The sequence below is a fragment of the Sinocyclocheilus rhinocerous genome, unplaced genomic scaffold, assembly GCF_001515625.1.
Source record: "Sinocyclocheilus rhinocerous isolate Xijiao unplaced genomic scaffold, SAMN03320098_v1.1 scaffold831, whole genome shotgun sequence".
Lineage (NCBI taxonomy): Eukaryota > Metazoa > Chordata > Actinopteri > Cypriniformes > Cyprinidae > Sinocyclocheilus > Sinocyclocheilus rhinocerous.
The window spans coordinates 485,863-505,609 of NW_015641020.1; the positions used below are offsets into that span (position 1 = coordinate 485,863).

The 19,747-nt window shown below is 37.6% G+C and overlaps 1 protein-coding gene and 1 non-coding gene across 5 annotated transcripts in view; one reads left to right on the forward strand and one right to left on the reverse strand.

The window, feature by feature from the left end:
- The window catches only part of LOC107753942 (phosphatidylinositol-binding clathrin assembly protein-like), a 57,808-nt gene extending 38,151 nt beyond the window's left edge, over positions 1–19,657 (forward strand). For 2 of the 4 annotated variants that reach the window (XM_016570227.1, XM_016570228.1), the window contains 10 exons: positions 736–869; positions 4,204–4,301; positions 6,456–6,566; positions 8,880–8,996; positions 9,273–9,303; positions 9,405–9,555; positions 11,035–11,058; positions 13,055–13,111; positions 13,218–13,334; positions 14,704–19,657. In XM_016570227.1, coding sequence (XP_016425713.1) covers positions 736–869; positions 4,204–4,301; positions 6,456–6,566; positions 8,880–8,996; positions 9,273–9,303; positions 9,405–9,555; positions 11,035–11,058; positions 13,055–13,111; positions 13,218–13,334; positions 14,704–14,718 — 855 coding nt within the window. In that variant the 3' untranslated portion in view covers positions 14,719–19,657. The remainder of the gene's footprint in view (positions 1–735; positions 870–4,203; positions 4,302–6,455; positions 6,567–8,879; positions 8,997–9,272; positions 9,304–9,404; positions 9,556–11,034; positions 11,059–13,054; positions 13,112–13,217; positions 13,335–14,703) is intronic. The other 2 variants (XM_016570229.1, XM_016570230.1) reach the window with 2 other exon arrangements.
- Positions 4,754–4,826, reverse strand: trnak-cuu (transfer RNA lysine (anticodon CUU)). Its single transcript has one exon. It is a non-coding gene; the product is annotated as a tRNA-Lys (tRNA).
- Positions 19,658–19,747: the final 90 nt, after the last annotated feature.

Below are 19,747 nucleotides of genomic sequence, written 5' to 3' on the forward strand. Positions count from 1 at the left end.
AGGTTTTTTTTTTTTTTTTGGCAGAAATCCGCAGGTAGCTCTTGAAGATTTACTTTTGTTGACAACAGTCGGTTTAACAGTGCTTCTCATTACAAGTTTGGGAAATGGTTGATACATGTTGTATTCCCAAATGCATGTTCTAAGCGACCCAAACTCTGAGCGCATTTAGAGATAAGTTTGTGTGGAGCAGCATTTACTGTGAACAGTGTCGCAGCGATACCAAAAACACAAGATCATGAGCTGCTCATGTGTTAAAGAACACAGTACACAGTATTGGTTTAAGCCTAGTGGCCAGACTCTAGGTTTTGGTTGGTCTGATGTCAAATAGTTTCGCTCTAGTGACTTTCTTGGCTTGAAGTAGCTTTAAATGTTGATGATTTATTGGCTTTTCTTATTCTTTTCATATAGTTGGTTTAGGCTACTCCAGTAGTTGATGTTTCTGAGCTAGTCTGCTAGTTTTTGTCAAAGGAAGTGTGACCTGGGAGATCTTCTTTGACTTCAGCCATCTCTTATACACCCACAATACACACATGGACAGCAGATCTGAGCTGTAGCTGACTGGCACTTCACTGCCTGAGTGGCTGTAATCTGTCTGATTTCACAGAGCTCAGCTGAAGAAAATGCTCTGTGCTGTCATTCTCTATAGTGACCATTGCAGGAGGAGCAGAGCAGCCCAGTCTTTACATGTTTACATTGTCTTTAAATGTTTTCTTCCTGTGTTTTGTGATTGTATAGAACCAGCATCTGAAGGAGATCAGCATGCAGACGCCCTCCACCTCACCCAGCACACAGTCTATGGGTAGTGTCAACAACCACACTGCGGGCATGGACCTGTTCACCAACACCACAAGCCCACCCTCAACAAACAGGTCACTAACATACTGTACATGACTGCAGTACATATTATACCATACAGTAATACAAAGCTCAGTAAATCTACAATATATGCTAAATTGCTCAATTCCAGTCCTTGCGTGCCACCGCTCTGCATATTATGCATGTGTCTCTTATTTAACACACCTGATTCATATAACCATCTCGTTAGAAGAGAGCTCCATGGATGAACTGTGTTCTGATTGACATGGTCCCTACACAGTGTTCTTTGCTTCACTTTGGAACATTTATTCACTGATTTGCGCTTCACCACGGCCTGTTGCGTCTTCACACACAGACGAAACTTACAAGAGAAGTGTGACATAATATACCTCTGTAAATAAATAGAATTTTCAATTCACATCTCGCACACTTTAATGCCCTTTGAATGGAACGTACGCTCCCTTCGAACTGGAATCATGGCAGAATATCCTGTGATGCCCATTTCGCAGGGCACTCACGGTCAAAGAAAACACACGTCTGAAGTGCTAAGAGATACATACAAAATGTGCACAGCGGTGGTACGCGAGGACTGGAATTAAGAACCACTGTGCTAGTGTGCATACGTCAGTCTTGAGATTTTGGGATTCAGAACCATTTTAAACTGGACATAAAGTTTTTATTTTGAAATAAAGAAAGCTTATGTCAGACAAATTAAGAGATATTTAATATTCAGTATACTTTCTAGGTCACTAATCAAATAACAAAATTGTGACTGATAATATGAAGAGATTGTCACCTTAAAATTTATATTTAGATATTAGTATTTCAGCTTCTTATATACTGTACAATAGGCCTGTCATGATAACAACTTTTTGTTTTGTGATGTATTGCCCCAGAAATAATTGCGATAAGCGATATTATTGTCATTTTAAAGACCATTTTATGCCACTGAATATATAATCATAATGTAACAGCATAATAATGCAAGAAGGCCTACACACTTCCAAATGACAACAAACTTTTAATTTTTAAGAATATTTAGATCATGGAAATTAAGTATCAAAATATTACATACCTTAAAAAACTTGAATAAATAGTAAATAATTTCTAACAAAAAGTGCAAAATAACAAGTAGAAAAAAAGAAAAAAACACAATCACTACTTAGCAGTCAGATGTCCGTATGCACAAAGGCACAGATCCCTAAACAAGGCCATATCTGCAGATGAAACTTTTTTTGTAGAAGTAATTTTTAATTTTTAAATTTTAACTAGCACCTCATGACTACACCACGTTATGTACGAGAAGCTGCAAAAGACATAGGAACAAGTGGAATGTACAAAACAGATTAATTTTTAAGTAAATATAATGGGCGATATATTGCATCACCAAAAATTATTGAGGTCATGTACATGTATTGTGCGATAAGTCGGTATATTGATTATTGCGACAGGCCTACTGTACAATATTACACAGTTAAATTTTGCAACAATTTAAAAGATGTCTGGTAGAACTTATTTGATGTATTTGACAACTGTTGGGTTGTTTGCTGGTTTTAAACCCGTTGGCATCATGAATCTCATGATTGTTGTGGGAGCTTCCTCGCTGATGATGCAACTCCCACAACAGGTTGATTGTCGTAAGAAGTGAACGGACGGTCACGACCCAGTCTTTTCGCCCTACCTGGCTTTTAATGCTTTTTTGAGGTGTTTGCCCTTTTTTGGCTCTGGACTCTGAGCTGCTCAGTGATATACTCCAAATGTGCCATTGGTGAGAATGAAAAAGTCTTTGTAAGACCTTTAAGAACTGGGATGATTTAAAAAGACCAAACCATTGCTGTGCAGTAGGCTCACTAGTATCTCTTAATGTTGCCTGCATAGACAAAGTGAAAAGGAAATCACTGGACACTTTTTAGGGGAAAAAACCCAGCCTCTCTGCTTCAGATTAGTTTTCAAAGCCTTTACAGAACTCACAAAGACTGAAAAACAGCATATTTAGACTGTGCTGTACACTATGTATGAAAGGGGAGTACTAGATGTCGACATCTACAGAAAAAGAACTGACACACTTTCTCAAAGTGAGTTGATGAAGCCACTTGGCCTGGTGGTGCAGTATGGGATTACATTTCTGCCGCAATTCTGCACGCAAAAGATCATATTTTGAGCGCACAAAAGTGCGTTTTGCACGCGCGCGAACTGAGTTTTGTGGAGAAAATGTTTGTCTCGCAAAGAAGAAAGTATTTCGAGCACACGAAAATCAATTTTGCATTTAAAATAAGTTTTTGGATGTGTGCAGACCTACTCTTTTGCGCGTCAACGTTTCACTAGCTTGCTCACCTGATGCCCGCCCTCAGTGCTCTCTAAATGCCAACAGCTCGCGTGCTCAACACAACCCAGCGTTACAATGTGCCATAATTCCAGCCAATCAGAGACTAGGCTGCTAAATTCTGATTGGCTGCCTTGACAACCACTCACAACATTCCTTGCATTACCTCGACAGCAGAAGAGGAAAAATACAGTGCATGCATAATTATTATGCAAGTTCATATTCTGATCATATTTTTTTATCATATTCTAAGCACATTTTACCAATTTCAAACGACATCAATCTTAATAACTACTATTAATCTTGTATTTAATCATTTAGAATTGATATATAATTATTCATGAAGGCTGGAAGTGAAAAATGTCTTATATTCAGGTGTGCATAATTATTAAGCAAATTTGCAAGCTAGTGAAACGTTGCACGCGCAAAAGAGAAGGTCTGCACATATCCAAAAACTTATTTTAAATGCAAAATTGATTTTCGTGCGCTCGAAATACTTTTTTCTTTGCGAAACGAACATTTTCTCCACAAAACTCAGATTGCGCGCGTGCAAAATGCACTTTTGTGCGCTCAAAATATGATCTTTCGCATGCAGAAATGTGGCAGAAATGTAATCCCATAGTGCAGCACCTTGAAAACAATGAAAATCACAGTCCAGTTGCTTTTGACTAAGTTCTACCAGACATTGTACAATGATCTATAAATGTACGATTTTATTTTATATATTTAATATATTTTAAAATGTAATTTATTTTTGTGAAAACTGTGATAACTATTTTTTCATGATTCCTCGAAAAATTGAAAGAAATAGAAATCTTTTTTAACAATGCAAAATATCTTTACTTTTGATCAGTTTAATTTAATTGCTAAATAGAAGTTAAAATTTCTTTAAAAAAAAAATCTTATTGTCCTCAAATATTTGAAATGTAATCAGATGTCTTGTAATTTTACTTATTAAAGTTTATTAAACTTACTTGTAGTTTGTACTGTGTTAAATATACACAGTCTATGTGGTAGAATTTGATTGTATTACTTTTGTACTAAACTCTGTTTCTCTTGTACAGCATGCCAAACCTCACCAGTGACTTGTTTGACCTCCAGCCTGCCTTCATTCCTGCTGTGCATTGCACTCCTATCTCCACCGTCAGCAATGCCTGGGGAGGTGCGGCCCACTCCATCCACATACATCCGATCACCGATACCATGTCTATTGCTTTACCACTTTAGATCACTGACCTTTAATTTAGTCCCTGAAAAATCATTAGAACATATCAATCCTTTGAAACTGACAAGACGTGTAGCCAAGTATGCTGTCCCATACTCACAATTCGTGCTCTGCATTTAACCCATCCAAGTGCACACACACGCAGCAGTGAGTAGTGAACACACACACACACACCCTGAACACACACACTCAGGAGCAGTTGGGGGTTCGGTGCCTTGCTCAAGGGTCTCACCTCAGTCGTGGTATTGAGGGTGGAAGAGAGCGCTGTACATTCACTCCCCCCACCTACAATCCCTGCTGGTACCGAGACTTGGACCCACAACCTTTGGGTTACAAGTCTGACTTTCTAACCATTAGGCCACCACTGCCCCCAAGAAAGCTAATAGGTGTGCCCAACGTGGGGCTCAAGCCCACGACCCTGAGATTAAGAGTCTCATGCTCTACCGACTGAGCTAGCCAGCCTGGTAAAGACAAAGGCGGGGAGCATCACACCAAGGGCTGACATAATGGCTGTAGACTGTTGGGTAGTAGTTTGCAGTGGTGTTCGTTTTGCAGAAATATGCATTAAGGGCATCATGATTGCATAAGGAGCACTCTTCTAGATTATAAGATGAGAAATGAGACACCCAGCGATTTTGTGGACTTCACTCTAGAGGAATCCACATCAAGTGTGTCATTTGAGATGATACCCAATGATGCCCCAAACAGCTGACCAAGCAGCTTGCCTGTTGTGTAGATTTAGAACAGTGTTTTAGATATTCTGAAGTGTGACCGATTTGGGTGCTTTTCCGCTGAGGGATTATGGCTCTAGTTGGGAGCTGTGCTGAGTGTCAGAGGTTCATTTGCAGCAATTCAGCGTATCTGCTGGGCTAGTGTGAATTGAGGACAAAAGGTGCAGAGTGTAGACACACTGCCAGATTCTTAGCTATGCCAGGATTTGTAGGTCACAGTATGCACTTGGAGCGTGCACTTTACAGCTAGTGGGCAGGTGCGCCAAGGGCTAGCCAGACGCACAACGAGACTCAGGTCTCCAGGGATCCACATATACTACTAACAGTGCAAAGACACACCAATGCAGACGGAGGGATAAGGTGTTTAAAAAAAGGGAAAGACTGTTAAATAATGAGGAGAGCAGTGAGAAAGAGCCACAGGCTCAGATTTAAGATGTAAATTGTTATTTACATTAGAAATCATGCAATAATAATAGGAATCCACTATCGGAACACTCGCTGTTTCAAGTGCTTTGGCTGAAATGGTATTTAATTACATTTTCAGACAAAAATGCATTTAATGGCATTCTCAGATGGATGATAACTGTTATCAGAAACTTTATTGTAGAGGAAAAATATGCATGTGAAATGGTCCAGGTTTAACTGGGTTGCAAAAAAAGATTATATTGTGATTATTTTGACACATTGCAATTGACCATTTTGATATGATGAACATAAAAATCACATTTGAAATGGCATGTGCAAAACTATAAACTAACTAGATTAATTAGCCTTTTTACATTAATAAGCCATATTGTTACTCAGATTTTATTTTGATGAATTGTGCAGCACTGGAATCAATCTAAATAGTGGCTGATTGGTGACATCTTCCAAGAAAAGAGGTCATGTACACTACCGTTCAAAAGTTGGGGGATGGTTGTTGTTCTGCTTAATTTTTTTGTGGAAGCCGTGATGATTCTTTGATGATTCCAAGATTCTTTGAAAAATTGAAAGTTTAAAACCGAATTTATTTGAAATGGAAATCTTTTGTAACACTACATTAATATCTTTACTGTTTCACCCTTCACTATTTCACTCTTGCTGAATAGTATTAAAAAAAAAATCTTACTGACCCAAAACTTTTCAACAGTAGTATACAAATGAGACACTGGCTGCAAAATATGTTTGACAATTTGAAATTACATTTTAAATGACAATTATAATTTTGGTGCATCACTGTTATACACTCAAGTCTGATCCAGTAATCTCAGTGGTCAAAAGATGAGGCAAAACTTTCATAGTTTTTTCACAGAGCAACAATCACGATGTGTTGTGTGACATCTTTCCATCTTTCCATGTTTTGTATGTGTGTGTTACTCAGGTCTAGAAAGCAGCACTCTTCATCCCATGGCTTCCCTGTCCACCATGAATGTAGATTTTGATGCTGTATTTGGGACTAATGCTTCCAATAGTGATGTGAAGCCATCAGCTGGTAAAATGTCTCACAAGTGTGATCATTAACTGCGCTTATTAATCTCTGAAGATTTGACCCTTGTCATGGTGCTTAATAACTGCAAAACTAAGTAACCTTCACCCTAAAATAAAACCCTTCTGCTGGTTTTGCTGTATTTTGAGTTTGTGGAGCTTTGCTGCTGGAGCGCTGAAACAAACTGTACAGTCGGCTGCAGCACCTGCCCGCCTGACTCGGTTCTAGAGAGATTGGGAATGTTCTTTGGGGAATCGCTCATGCTTTTTTTTTTCTTCTCCACTTACTCGCTCACTTTGCTGCTCTGTGGTTGTGGACCGTCTGTTATCATCCCTTCATCCATCTACTGTGTGTGTGTGTGTGTGTGTGTGTTAGTGGAGGCTGGGTGCTGATTGGCATTTTTCTCCATCTGTGAATCGTCTGTTGTTACACTCCTTATCTGAACACAGAAAAGACGCACACAGATTTCCACTCACCACTACACTCAGTCACTCTCTGCCCCTTTACCTTGCTTCCTGTCTTTTCTTTTCTTGGCCCCTTTTTTCTTACCTTATGCTTTTTCGTCTCTCCCCCCCCACCCCTGTTCCCTCTCCTATGCTCTCTTTCCTGGGTTGTGATGGCTGATCTGATGTGGTGAGTGTACTTGGATTTTTTTTTTTTGGTCTCCTTGTTCCTGCTGGCGAAGCAGGAAGTAGAACTGTATAAATATGGCATGTGTCAGCAGACTGTCTCTCGCTTTCTTTCTCTCATTTACTAAAAGAATGAGCAAAATGCCCTATGCTATTCACCATTTGAAAACCAGTTGTCAGCGGCCTCTTCAATTAATGAAACCGATCAGCTTTTTGAAATTCAACATTAAATTGCATTCACAACAATGTTATTTTTGTAGTATTTATATACCATTACAGTATTGTTGTATTTTTCATTTGAATGTTTTTTTGTAATTTTGAGTTTTGATTTTTATTAGTGTCAGTTTTTTAATATTTCTGTATTTTTATTTTAATGCTTTTATTACTTAAGCATTCACTTTTTTTAATTAGTTGCCAAGGCAAAACAAACAAACAAAAATTTCAGCTTTATTTTAGTTACCAAAAACCAGTTTTAATAGTTTGTTACCAATAACTACCCTGATTCAGAACATATTTTACGTTTGTAATGTGATATATTTTTGAATTATGAATTTTGAAATTGTTTGGATTGTGATTGGGCAATCCTTAAAAAATGGAGACAATGCTGAAAGTTTGCAGTTATTTGTAGAAAATATGGATGCTGAAGGTCAAGTTCACTTTTGAGAGCATTGAAGTACTGTGATAACTATTGGCTAGATTTTAGAAAGTCTGTGTTCGTCTAAAAACAATGTCTAAATAGCTGTTGGTTAACATTTAATCAGTAGCCTGTGTGGCTTATGTCAGCAAAATAAAAAGGAAAGGAAAGAAAAGTCGTTTCTGAGAGTTATTACATTTTATTTAAAGACTACAAAGACTTTTTCCCTCTTTGAAATAACATGCACTGATTAATCATCGTCAATAAGCCTAGAAGCATGTATTAAGAAAATAAAAAGAACCAATATTTTGCTTTCATGTTGACTTTATTGCCTCCATAAGGAGAAGAATGAGACAAAAAGGGGATGTCAGATTTCCAGTTTTTCATGAAGGACCTCTGTCATGTTATTCCCTCTTAGATCTCAGGGTGGTTCCTCTCTTTCTGACATTATGTTCTGCTCTAGATCTCTATGGGCCTTTTGTCATGCCGTGAGTGGCCTCACAGAGGCTCATTCCCGCTGCTCGCATCATTATAAACATCAGCAGGACTGCAGCACGCTTTCTCTTGTCTCACACCTGTCTCTCTGCTCTATAATACTTATGCCCTAACCAGGCCTGATGTGACAAGTTTCCAGCTGCAAACAATTTGCAAAAACCGCTGCACGATATGACATCCATTGAGAGCGTATTTGATGTTTAATGTAGTTATATTGAGTTGTAATGCGCTGATCTCATTTTTTCTTTTTTAAGACAGTCGATCAATACGGAGTACTGATCTGATACCGCTGTTCATCTGTACAGATTAAATTTGATCCTTTTTAGCTAACCTTAATAACCATGACCAACACACAGTAGCGAATTTGGTTTAGTCAAGTCCAACTGATACCCAATTCATTTAAATAGGTCAGCAGCAAAAAAATCTAAAGAAAAGCTTTTATTGCTGGTTGCTTGACATATCGCTTCTGGTTAGGTGTCAGTCTGCAGCAAAAATAAGTGGTTTGTCACTCTCATAATATTTAATCAATGGAATAATATTTTCTCTTTCTCTGACTGTTAGGAGACTTGTTGAAGCCCGCGGTGACCGTTCACAGTCAGGCACCAGTCATGCCCCCTCATACAGCCAGTAAACTGTTGGCCAATGACCTGGACTCGTCCCTGGCCAACCTCGTAGGCAGTGAGTCCCTCTCTCTCGCAGCATTATTGGTCTTTTTGTGTGGCTTTCTTTATTTACTTGGTCATAAGTCCCTGACCTTCAAATTGCATTTGTGCCTCTCTACTGAACAGAGAGTCAGCAGCCATATGGTGCTATACGCTATGTGTGTGCGTGTTGGACAGAGATGAATTAAACCCAGCTTAGGGGAAATGAATAGGTCTCCAATGCTGTAAGTCTTCCAGTAGCTGACGTGGGGCTGTTCTAACAGTCTGTTTCTTTTTCCCGCTCTCTTTTTAGACCTGCACTTTGGGGGAACACCAGGCAAAAAGTGAGGATTTACATTTAATTATCTAAATCATTGCTGCTCGTGAGCTTCACATTGTAAATAGAGGCAGTGTGTAGACTCTCTTTTCATGTGTTTGCATGCAGGTCTGATATGCTGTGGACTCAGCCTGGAGAGAGGAAGCTGACCGGTGGCACTAACTGGCAGTCAAAGACAATGAGCAGCACCACTGCCTGGAGCCCCGCCCCCTTGCCACCTGCCGCCATGCCACCCGCCGCCATGCCCGTGCCACACTTGGTGAGAACACACACATGCACACACACTTAGATGCACACTCTCACTTACACATAGTGATACAGGCATCTAAATATACTTGAACTACCTTTCAAAATGTTGGGGTTGGTAAGTCACCAAGGCTGCATTTATTTGATGATAAAGTAAAATCAGTAATGTTGTAAAATATTATTACATTTTAAAATAACGGTTTTCTGTTTTAATAAATGAAGTTTAATTTTTAGTTATTTCTGTGATGGCAAAGCTGAATTTTCAGTAGGCATTACTTCAGTCTTCAAGATCACATGATCCTTCAGAAATCATTCTGATATGCTGATTTGTTGCTCAAGTAACATTTCTTATTACTATTTATGTTGAAAACAGTTGTTCTGTTTAATATTTTTATGGAAACTATAATATATATTTTTTCAGGGTTTTTTAATAGAAAGTTCGGCATTTATTTGAAATATAAATCTTTTATAACAATGTTAAAGTCACTTTACTGTTACTTATGATGAATTTAATGCATCCTTGCTGAAGAAAAGTTTTAATTTCTTAGTGTACATTCAAACAGTAATATATTATTTTCAATACACTTGATTCCGTTTGGTCACTTGCAGATTTCTGCAGTCAATTTTTTTGTATAATGACACTAAACTGTATAATTGACCAGGCAACCGATTTCCTGCATCTCTGTGCTATTTTTATTGTCACTCATATCACTCTGCAGACTCTTTCTTCTCACATAACAGTAATGTGCACTTAATATTTCATGTCCATTTATTTATTAGTACTGTAATGATGCAGGTTAATGATCAGTCAGCTGCTCATTGTAGCAAAATAAACAACTTTAGGGTATGAAGGGGTCTTCACTTTGTTCACCCTGTGACTGGATAACAGTACATTTATCCCTTACTTTATATACAGACATTCTTGCATATGTAAACATTCTCATTCACACACAAAACATCAATTTAAATATTCTTAAACTTATAAACCCAAAGCAATCCATCTGTTGTAAAGCTCAATTTACACCAAATATCCAGATTTCACTAGTATTCAGATGGCAAAAAAAAAATTAATGAGTTCATCTTTACTATTGTGTTTTATATTGTGTAGCTGCAGGAAATATAAGTGTGTGCGTGTTTCTTCCTGTTCTCAAGCTGTGTGTATTGATCCAGTCAGGCAGGTGATGTGTTAGTCTGTTCTGAGGCAGGAAGGAGAGGAGTTTTCACTGTTTACGTGTGTTTATGGCTTCTCTTCTCTCTCTCTCAGGGCGTTCAGAGTAGATTGACCTCTGAACTGCTTGAGTTGAGAGAGAGCAGATGTCTGTGAATGACTAACCTTCAATGTCTCTCTTTCTGTCTCTTTCCACCTTTTCTGTGGTCCGCATCTTTCTGGCCTGTTTCTCCTCGTGTCTGATGTCTTCCACTCTCCTCACCCTATCTGCTCTGTATGTTTCTGTCTTTCTCTCTATCTTCTTTCTTGTGCTTAACCCAGCAGACTGGAATGTTCTATACTAGTTATGTAAGTACCTCCAATAACTGACGGTTCTATTATCTTGAGTATCGTTTCAGATGGATCGATTCTCTCTTACACATTATTTCTCTTATTCACTCCCATTTCCCTCTCTTTCACACCTTATTTCTTGATTTCTATCTTCACCTATTTGGTCAGTGTGTTACATTTTCAGTAAATTGAGTTGTGAAAATGGGAATTGTGGGTGAAAATGGGCAGTTACTTGGAAGAGTTTCTGAATGAAAAGGAAAAACACTCTGGTTGTGCTTTAAAGTGAAATACAAACCATTGTCAAATTATAATCTTGTGAGGTGTTTTTTTTTTTTCATTTTAATTTATTTTGACAAAATTGTCCCCCCCCCCTCCTTTTTCAGTGTAGATTTAAAAACCTTAAAAATGTCAGCATTATTTTACAGATCTTTAGATATTGTTGCATCCTTACCTAATAATAATAAATAATAGTAGAACTGTTAATATATATGGTAATTTGTCGGTATGCATATATCATATTTCATATCATATCATAGCAGAATGTATATGTAGGGTGGCAAAATTCTGGGAATTTTCAAGACTGGAAACTTTCCATGGGAATTAATGGGAATATATGGGAATTAACGGGAATTTATGGGAATAAACTGGAAATTTGCAAAATTGCAGGAACTGGGGACTTGTATTATATAACTTATTTTAGCTTGAACTTGTTTACCACAGTGGCTTTTTATGTTTCATGTACTCTTGAGACTAATTAAAAACAATAGTTTGATGTCTCTCTATAACTCTGGTTCCAGGCCGAATGACCCAAAAACAATTTTCTCACACTGTGTGAATGGGCTAAAAATGTATACTCCATGTGAATAGGCCTTTACTGTAACTTCTAACACCTTCTCTATTGCTGATAAAACACAGTAAATGTCATATGTTGATTTCCCTGTGACATATAGATGTTTGTTCGGTCTCTCATGCCCTTTCTGTAGCATTTGATGTATTCATCTTTTGGAGCTTTGACTTGTAAACCAGACTTGTGCAAATGTGTGCGTTTGGGGGCTGCATTTTACGTAACCTGTTTACGATTCAAAACAGATGAATACATGCTATGTGCCAACGAATACATCCATGCTGCTCAGAATAGTGTAAAATAAGGTTTTAGGCTTTTAAGTGAGTGACAGTTATTCAGGTAAGTCAGTGTTTTAGGGACAATAATTTCAGACATACTCTACCATTGAAAAGTTTGGGGTCAGTAAGATTTTTCTCTTTTTTTTTTAGTGTTTTGAAAAGGCTGCACTGATTCGATCAACAACAAAAAAAAGTGAAACAGTAATGCTGTGTAATACTAATTTAAAAAGAACTGTTTACTATTTTAATATATTTTAAAATGTCATTTATACCTGTGATGGCAAAGCTGAATTTTCAGCAGCAATTACTCCATTCTTCAGAGTCACATGATCTTTCAGAATCACTATAATATGCTGATTTTGGTGCTCAATAAATTTTTCACATTGTCATCAATTTTGAGAACAGTTCAAAAGAAAGTCATTTATTTAAAATGGAAATATTTTAGAACATTATAAATGTCTTCTCTCACTTTTGATCAATTAAATGCGTCCTTGAACGGTATAGTAAAACGACAGTGTTGCTGAAATGCATTGTTTTATTTGACTGAGACCAAATGTATTTAAAAAAAACAAATTTTTACTCATTGTTTGGTGAATTTTTCAGTGTTAGGAACATGTCAAATCCTTGAGTCATATTGTTTTGCTTCAGTGTTGAATGGACCAGCCCAGAAATCTGTGCAGGAGAGTTTAAGTACACCTGACCTGTCACGAGTACAAAAGAGTAATTAAACAAGCTCTTTAAATGAACCAGACATGATTAGTGAGCACAGTGCTGTTGAATGAGTACACTAGTGTTTGATCAGTGAGTGTGTCATTGTTCACTCGATCAGTGCAGCATTGTTTGATCAGTCAGCGCATTGATGGTTGATTTACAACCTTTTTTTTCCTCACAGGCTCCTGCTCCCATGGCGTTTCCCATGACAACACCTCAAGTGCCTGTTTATGGAATGGTGAGTATTGTGACCTTACAATGGCTACATGGATATTGTGTAAATGAATTAAATGGGTAATGGCTAAAAGAAAATAACGCTGATTGTTGTATTTGGGTGATTTTAGGTCCCTCCTCAGCTGGGACAGATGGGAGGGGTTCCAGTAATGACCCAACAACCCATGTTGTACAACCAGCCTGTTCTCAGACCCACTAACCCTTTCACCCCCATCCCTGGGGCCCAGGTACACACGCACACGCACACATACACATACGTTAATCCACTATCACACACAGTGGCCTCACATGCATTTAATCCATACCACACTGCACTAATGCACCAAACCTTTGTATTGTAGTTATCTTTCAGTTTCAATAGACTGAAACTTAACATTGAACGCACAATAGACCACCTACTGTCTATTTATGCCATTAATATTAAACAAAAAACTTACACAGGATTAAATTGGTCTTAATAGTATTAACAGTATTAATAGTTCCTTGATGTTAATATTGTTTTAATAGTAATGTAGTAAAGACATTTTTTTTCTTTTACATTTTTAGTACTGTTACTGTTGCAATTTTTTGAAGCAATATTTACCTAATTGAGAATACTTTGAGACTATATGTCATTTTTTGCATATGTATTAAGTAGGGGTGGGAAAATAACTTGTTTATTTCTGTGATTAATATTTGTTCTTTAACATGTTAAATATAATTAATGCAATTAACATGGCATCTTTTTTTATTCCTGAAGTAGATTTTCTAATATGTTTATTATATATTTATTGTGGAAAATAAAAGTGCAAAATAAACTTTAAAGTGGGAAAAAATGAACTGACAGCTCTCATTCAGACAGAGATTTGATAGCACATTAAGTTCAATTGAATTAAAATTTGTTGTAATATTTTTAATGTTATGTAATTGTTAAAAAAAAAAAAAGATAAAAACAGTCTGATAATTTGCAGTGTAGGCCTGGATTTCAATTATAACTATAATGTTGAATGGCTATAATTACTCATTTTACACACAGCAGTAAAATCCATAAAATCCATTTAATAGAGGCAACAGTATAAATATTGGATTAAATATGATACTGGCCTTTAAAATGTTACATTTGTTTTTTACAATTCTGTCTTTATGGTTTTTTCATATTAATTTGGAGATTTAATGTGACAATATATGTACGATCACAGATTTTAAAGTTAGGCGTGATTTAATAATGATTAATTACAGAAAACGTATTAATTTATCTTTTAATTGATTGACAGCCTTAGTATTAATATTATATTATTTAACTTTTAAAATGTTGTTATAAATTATCATATTATTTAACTTTTTTAATTTAGCATTGTTAAATAGCATATTAGTTTTTGCTGTAATATTGAGAATCATCAAATTTCACTAGTATTCAGATTTCATCAGCTAATTTCACTGGTATTGCATTTAACTACTGGAATTGCAATATTGTAACATCCCCATCACACACACAAAAAACACACAGCTCCCTGCCTGTGGCAAGTGCACATTCTCTACTGCTGTATTCACACGGTCATTACTGAGCGATTCAGTGCTGTTTTCCTTATTTATAACTCTTCGTGTGTCTTTTTACAGATGCAGTTCATGTAAGTAGCACTTAAGCAGAGCGCCAAACAAGACGGCTGAAAAGAACAACAAGCAAGTGAGAGGAGGATCCGACTACCACCAAATAAAAGGAGATCAAGACTAAAAGAAAGAGTGTGCATATTGAAAGGAATGTGTTTGTGTCAAGAATGCTTACCTCACTGTCTGAAACGGCTTACCAAACACACACACACATAAACGAGAGCGCATACAGTGTGTCATTTTTCAGCTCTTGAGGTTCATTTCTTTCCTGGGGCACGGTGTCTACTGGCAGGTGTGATACATCATAGATATCGTAGATTTTATTGCAGATATTAAATTACCTTGCACAGAGCACTCTTCTTTTCTTTTCTTTTTTTACTTCATAATTAATATGAATTAGATCTAAAGCCCAACACAGTGGACTTCCTGTTACTGTCATTTTTTGCTCTGTTACGAAGATGCCTATGTTGAGTTCAGGAAAACAGTAAATGTCAAAGTAAATGCCCTGAACGGTGCAGGTTGCTAGATCATAAACACGTTTAAATGGCTCATTAACACAATGCCCTGGCTTCTCATTTCAGAACAAGGAAAGAATTTGACCTCTTATATAAGGTGATCTGAACCCCCAAGCACTTTACACATGCATTTATGTGTAACATTATATATAACATTGAGCTGGTCTCTTATATCTAGAATGTTAGTAGTCTAATGTTAACAAATAATGTGTTACTGTTACCGATGGCTACTGTTCAAAACGGTTAGTCAATCCGTCATTGTTTATACTGGTTTAAGGGTTTCTGTTTCAGACATGATGGTGGTCTTGCACATACATACGCGCACACAAATTGGTGTTACGTGAGCCACATGAAGAGCCCCCTCTCACTGGCCTCCCACCTTGTTTTGTCACTCCAAGGACACTGATAAACATATCTGCTCCTGCTCTTCTGTGTTAACCAAACATGTCACGCATTTACAACTACATCTCACACTCTGAGCCCACTCCCACATGTACCACCCACCCTGGGAGCATTGGAGAAGGGTACAGGGTGTGTGGCTCTATTCAAAAATCTGTTTTTAATTAGGGTTTTGTTCAGTCCTTTGTTTTTTAATCTTTTTTTCTAGAAAGCATGTTATATATGTTTTTTTTATTATTTCAGAAAATGACATGAATTAAAATGGTCTGTTTTATGTTGCCAAAATATGTACTTTTGTGATTCGAGAAATGCCATAAGCGAACTCTTGTACTCCGCGCCTGACCTCACGATTCTTTCTCTGAAGGACGTGCGTATCGGTGTTTGCCAACTTTGGAACCAAAATCAATAGCTAAAATCTATTTTTAGTATGTTTTTCAGAATACGGGGCACTGTTAACAGGGTATCTTTATTTTTGCTTGTGCAGCCAAAGCATTTTTGGTCCTCCTGAAATCCCTTTAACACTTTCTAGAGCAGGCTTCCACTTCAGCCTTCACATCATCCCATAATTCCTGCTTTGTTTCTTCATGCTAGATTTAGTGATAACGTTTAGTTTTTATTCTGCATGGACTGATAGAACGTCAGTTGAGATATGCTGTGGTTGTAGTTGTGCCATGATGAATGAACCCCAAGAAGCTGTGGTTTACAATGATTTTAAAATCGTAGTGATTTTAGAGTGATTTTAGAATTTCCACTCCTTGTCGTGCCTAACAATGCTTTTTAGCTGTTCTAAAATCACTGTAAACTACAGCTTCATGGGACTTATTGCTTTTTTTAAATGATCACTACATATCGCTGGCAAGGTTTCATAATGTAAGCACACATAAATGCAAACTTTTAATAATTTATTGGTAACAAACAATAATCCTTCCTCAGTCAGTCATACACATTTGGAGTTCCATTAGGGTGAATAAGTCTGATTTTGACCTTCCATCAGTTCAAGTGTGGTCTTTGCTTAGGACATCATCACAGCAAGTTTCATGTTGTTGTTGTAATTTGTGCTTTGTGACTGCCTGCCCTTCGTTTTGTAGAAACAATCTGCATCATGTTTCTCTGCTTGCTTATTTCTGTGTGAGTGCAAGAGTTGGTTACTAATTCCTTATTGAGCATCTCTTAACAAGCTTGTGAGTTTATTCTCCTTTGAGCGCCGTCAGGGGGTCCAGCAGGTTCAGACTGAAAGCTTTTTACATGCAGGCTCAATGTTGATGCTCTCGCTGGGTTTGCAAGGTAACAGGGCACTGAAGAGCGATGCCGTTTAATTAGAATCTCTTCTATTATCCACTCACAGGAGGCTTGGTTTGTGAGTGAGAGAGTAAATGTACGATGGTGAGCTTCAGGGAGGGTGAAAGATCTCAAGATGTACAAGGGCGCTATCATGAGCTGGGGTTTCCATGGTAATCTCCTGTTTCTGGTCCTTGGCACAGGTCGATGAGCACAGCGTTTCCTTCTCTTAGTCATATTTTGTCTTTTTTAAAATATATTATTAAAAGCTCTGCATGCATTAGCAGCCCTGCCTGCGGTGAAGACTGTGTCTTCAGATGCAAGTTTCTTTGGCAACCTATGAGAGTAGGGCTTTCGGATAACCTATAGGCTTGTCGACTTGTTTCACTGGCTACGGGTCATGACCGCTTTTTCTCTGACACACCAAAGGCTTTTCTTTACTTGGTTTTGCTGAGTTGAGGCGTTCAAGTAGCAAACTTTCATTTTTATTTAGAATGCCTGCTATGCATAGAAACGTTCCCTATGATCTTGCTTTCACAGCTCCCCCTTGTGGTTGCTGTTTGTCATCTTTTATATAAACAGCAGCTAGTTTGTCCTTTGTTTGCTGTTTATGGGGCAGTTGTGCAGACAAAGCAAATGTCTTGAGTGTATTGGACTCACCGCTCTACATTCCATCCTTTATTTTAGAGCACTCGACCAGACTGAAGAGCAGCCAACTCCAGTGTACTTCTGAACTACTTAGCCTGATTTTATACGTCTCGGCTGGGCTCATTAGCTGGCCTGGAATACTCAGCTCAGCAGCGGCCTTTCAGAATCGATGTGTCAGCGTGTGCCACACGTCTCAGACCTCTGGTGGGGATGCTTGGTGTTCAGGTCCTTTTCACCTTTGGGCTGTCATGGAGCTGTCTTGGCTTCTCTGGCTTTAATGATTTTGTTTTAGGTGGGTTATCTGTCTGCTACATTCTTATTAGCATCTTTTTGTCCTTATTTTCCTGTTACAAAGATATATGCAGTATGTTTAGAAATATGTATTCAGTAGAAGCGCCATCATCCCCATGTATCAGCCCAGGGGAGCAATGCAGCAACTTTTTTTTTTATCCATTTATCATCAAATGCCAAAAAAGAGAGCACACAACCTCCATGTTTATGCTGATTTCCCCACTGTGTTTTTTGTAATTTATTTATGCAGACCATAAGGAATTTATTCAGCATGGTGAAAATAAAAAGCAGAAACTGTGGGATTGTTTAACTTTTTTTTATTTTGTCTTTCATTTTTGTTTGCCTTTCATTCACATAAATAAAGTCCCTTTTCATTCCCGAGTTGTTGGTTATTTTTGTTTAGTTTCATTGTCTGGAAGATCATTGCCCTCGAGTTCATTTTGGATGACCTGACGTCCGGTTCTTTTGTTTTCTCTTCTCTGGCCTCTTGAAATTGCACTTCATGTCTGCCTCACGGCCCATAATGCAGGGTTTTTACAGTATGAACGCACGTTTTAAATACCTGGTCAAATTTGTGTAGTGACGTGTTGTGTTGTTTTTGTGTCTGTCAATGTGATTTCTGTTGAATCTATTGCACGAGTTTCACTGCAACAGGAACCACCTGATTTTTCTTTGTAGCACTTTTTGACAGTGGACTCAGAAACAGGAAAATCAACCAATGTTTCTTTGTATATCTTCTGTTTTAATATCAACTTCAACTGTTTTGAAGTTGTCCAGACCGTTAAACGTGTATGTGAAGCTGGTTATAATGTATGGAAAAAGATGTACAGCAGCGCCTTCCATTTTGTGGTCCTTTCCCCAACTTCACAGCAAGTCTTTGGCTGTTCGGTTCATCTAAATGATAAAATGGTTCTGTGAGAGTTCAAATTACTCTCTAGTAGACCGTTTCCCATCATGACATTAAGTTAGTTCCTGGACTATGTGGCCAGGCATTCAGTCTGATTCCATTAGTTACTAAGTAACCAAATCTGGTTTAGATTATTTAACCATTTGCTCTACTCATCTGAAGGTCAACCACATTGTGCAGTCACTATTTTTTCATTATGTACCGTTGGGGAAAGGAATCGGACATGTCTGGTTGTGCTTGTACATCAACTCTCTCAAGTCTGGTAGAAGGCTTGTATTGGTAGTCATCTGTGAAACTTTTAATCTGTAACTAAAGCTGAATCAAACACCCTCTTCATTGACTTTTCATCTGCAACTGCCTTTGGTTTCGCCGTGAGCTTCATGAACCACACAGCACTGGTTGAAGTCAACGATCTTATGATACCAGTCTCTCTTGAACTGTCGTATGTACGCCTGCAATGAAACGATCAACCCAGAACCAAGAGATGTGATAGATTTAACTCCCATTTTCTTTCGATCGCTTTATAATTTGTACCCGTTTTCTTGCATGTTTTTGTATCTGACATGCCTGGGAAGGTTTCACAGTTCCATGTAACGTTTGCGAAGTTCTATTAAATATGGTGCTGTTTTTTAGTAACCAGTTGTTGTCGTAGTGATGGACGGGTTCTGTGTTTATCTGTTATTTTTATGATTTGTCAGTGGTTGGTTGTGCTGATCTGGTATGTTATATTCCTTCTCGCAATTTTTGCTCGAGTCAGTTTTTGTAAGTTCTTTCTTTCTGTCTCAGTCCCTGTTTTGTTGTCTGTATTTGTGAAGAAAATTTATGGTTGCAAGCCTCTAACCTGAACCATGAGTGAATGCCTTGTGAATAAATGGATTTAACGCTCGCTCTCACCGGTTTCTTAATAAAGGACATTTTTAACAGATTTCATGTTGCCGACTTATTCTAAACATCTATTAATTTTCATCTATTCTACACAGTCAGAAATTGTAAGATTGTATTCTTGAATTGTAAA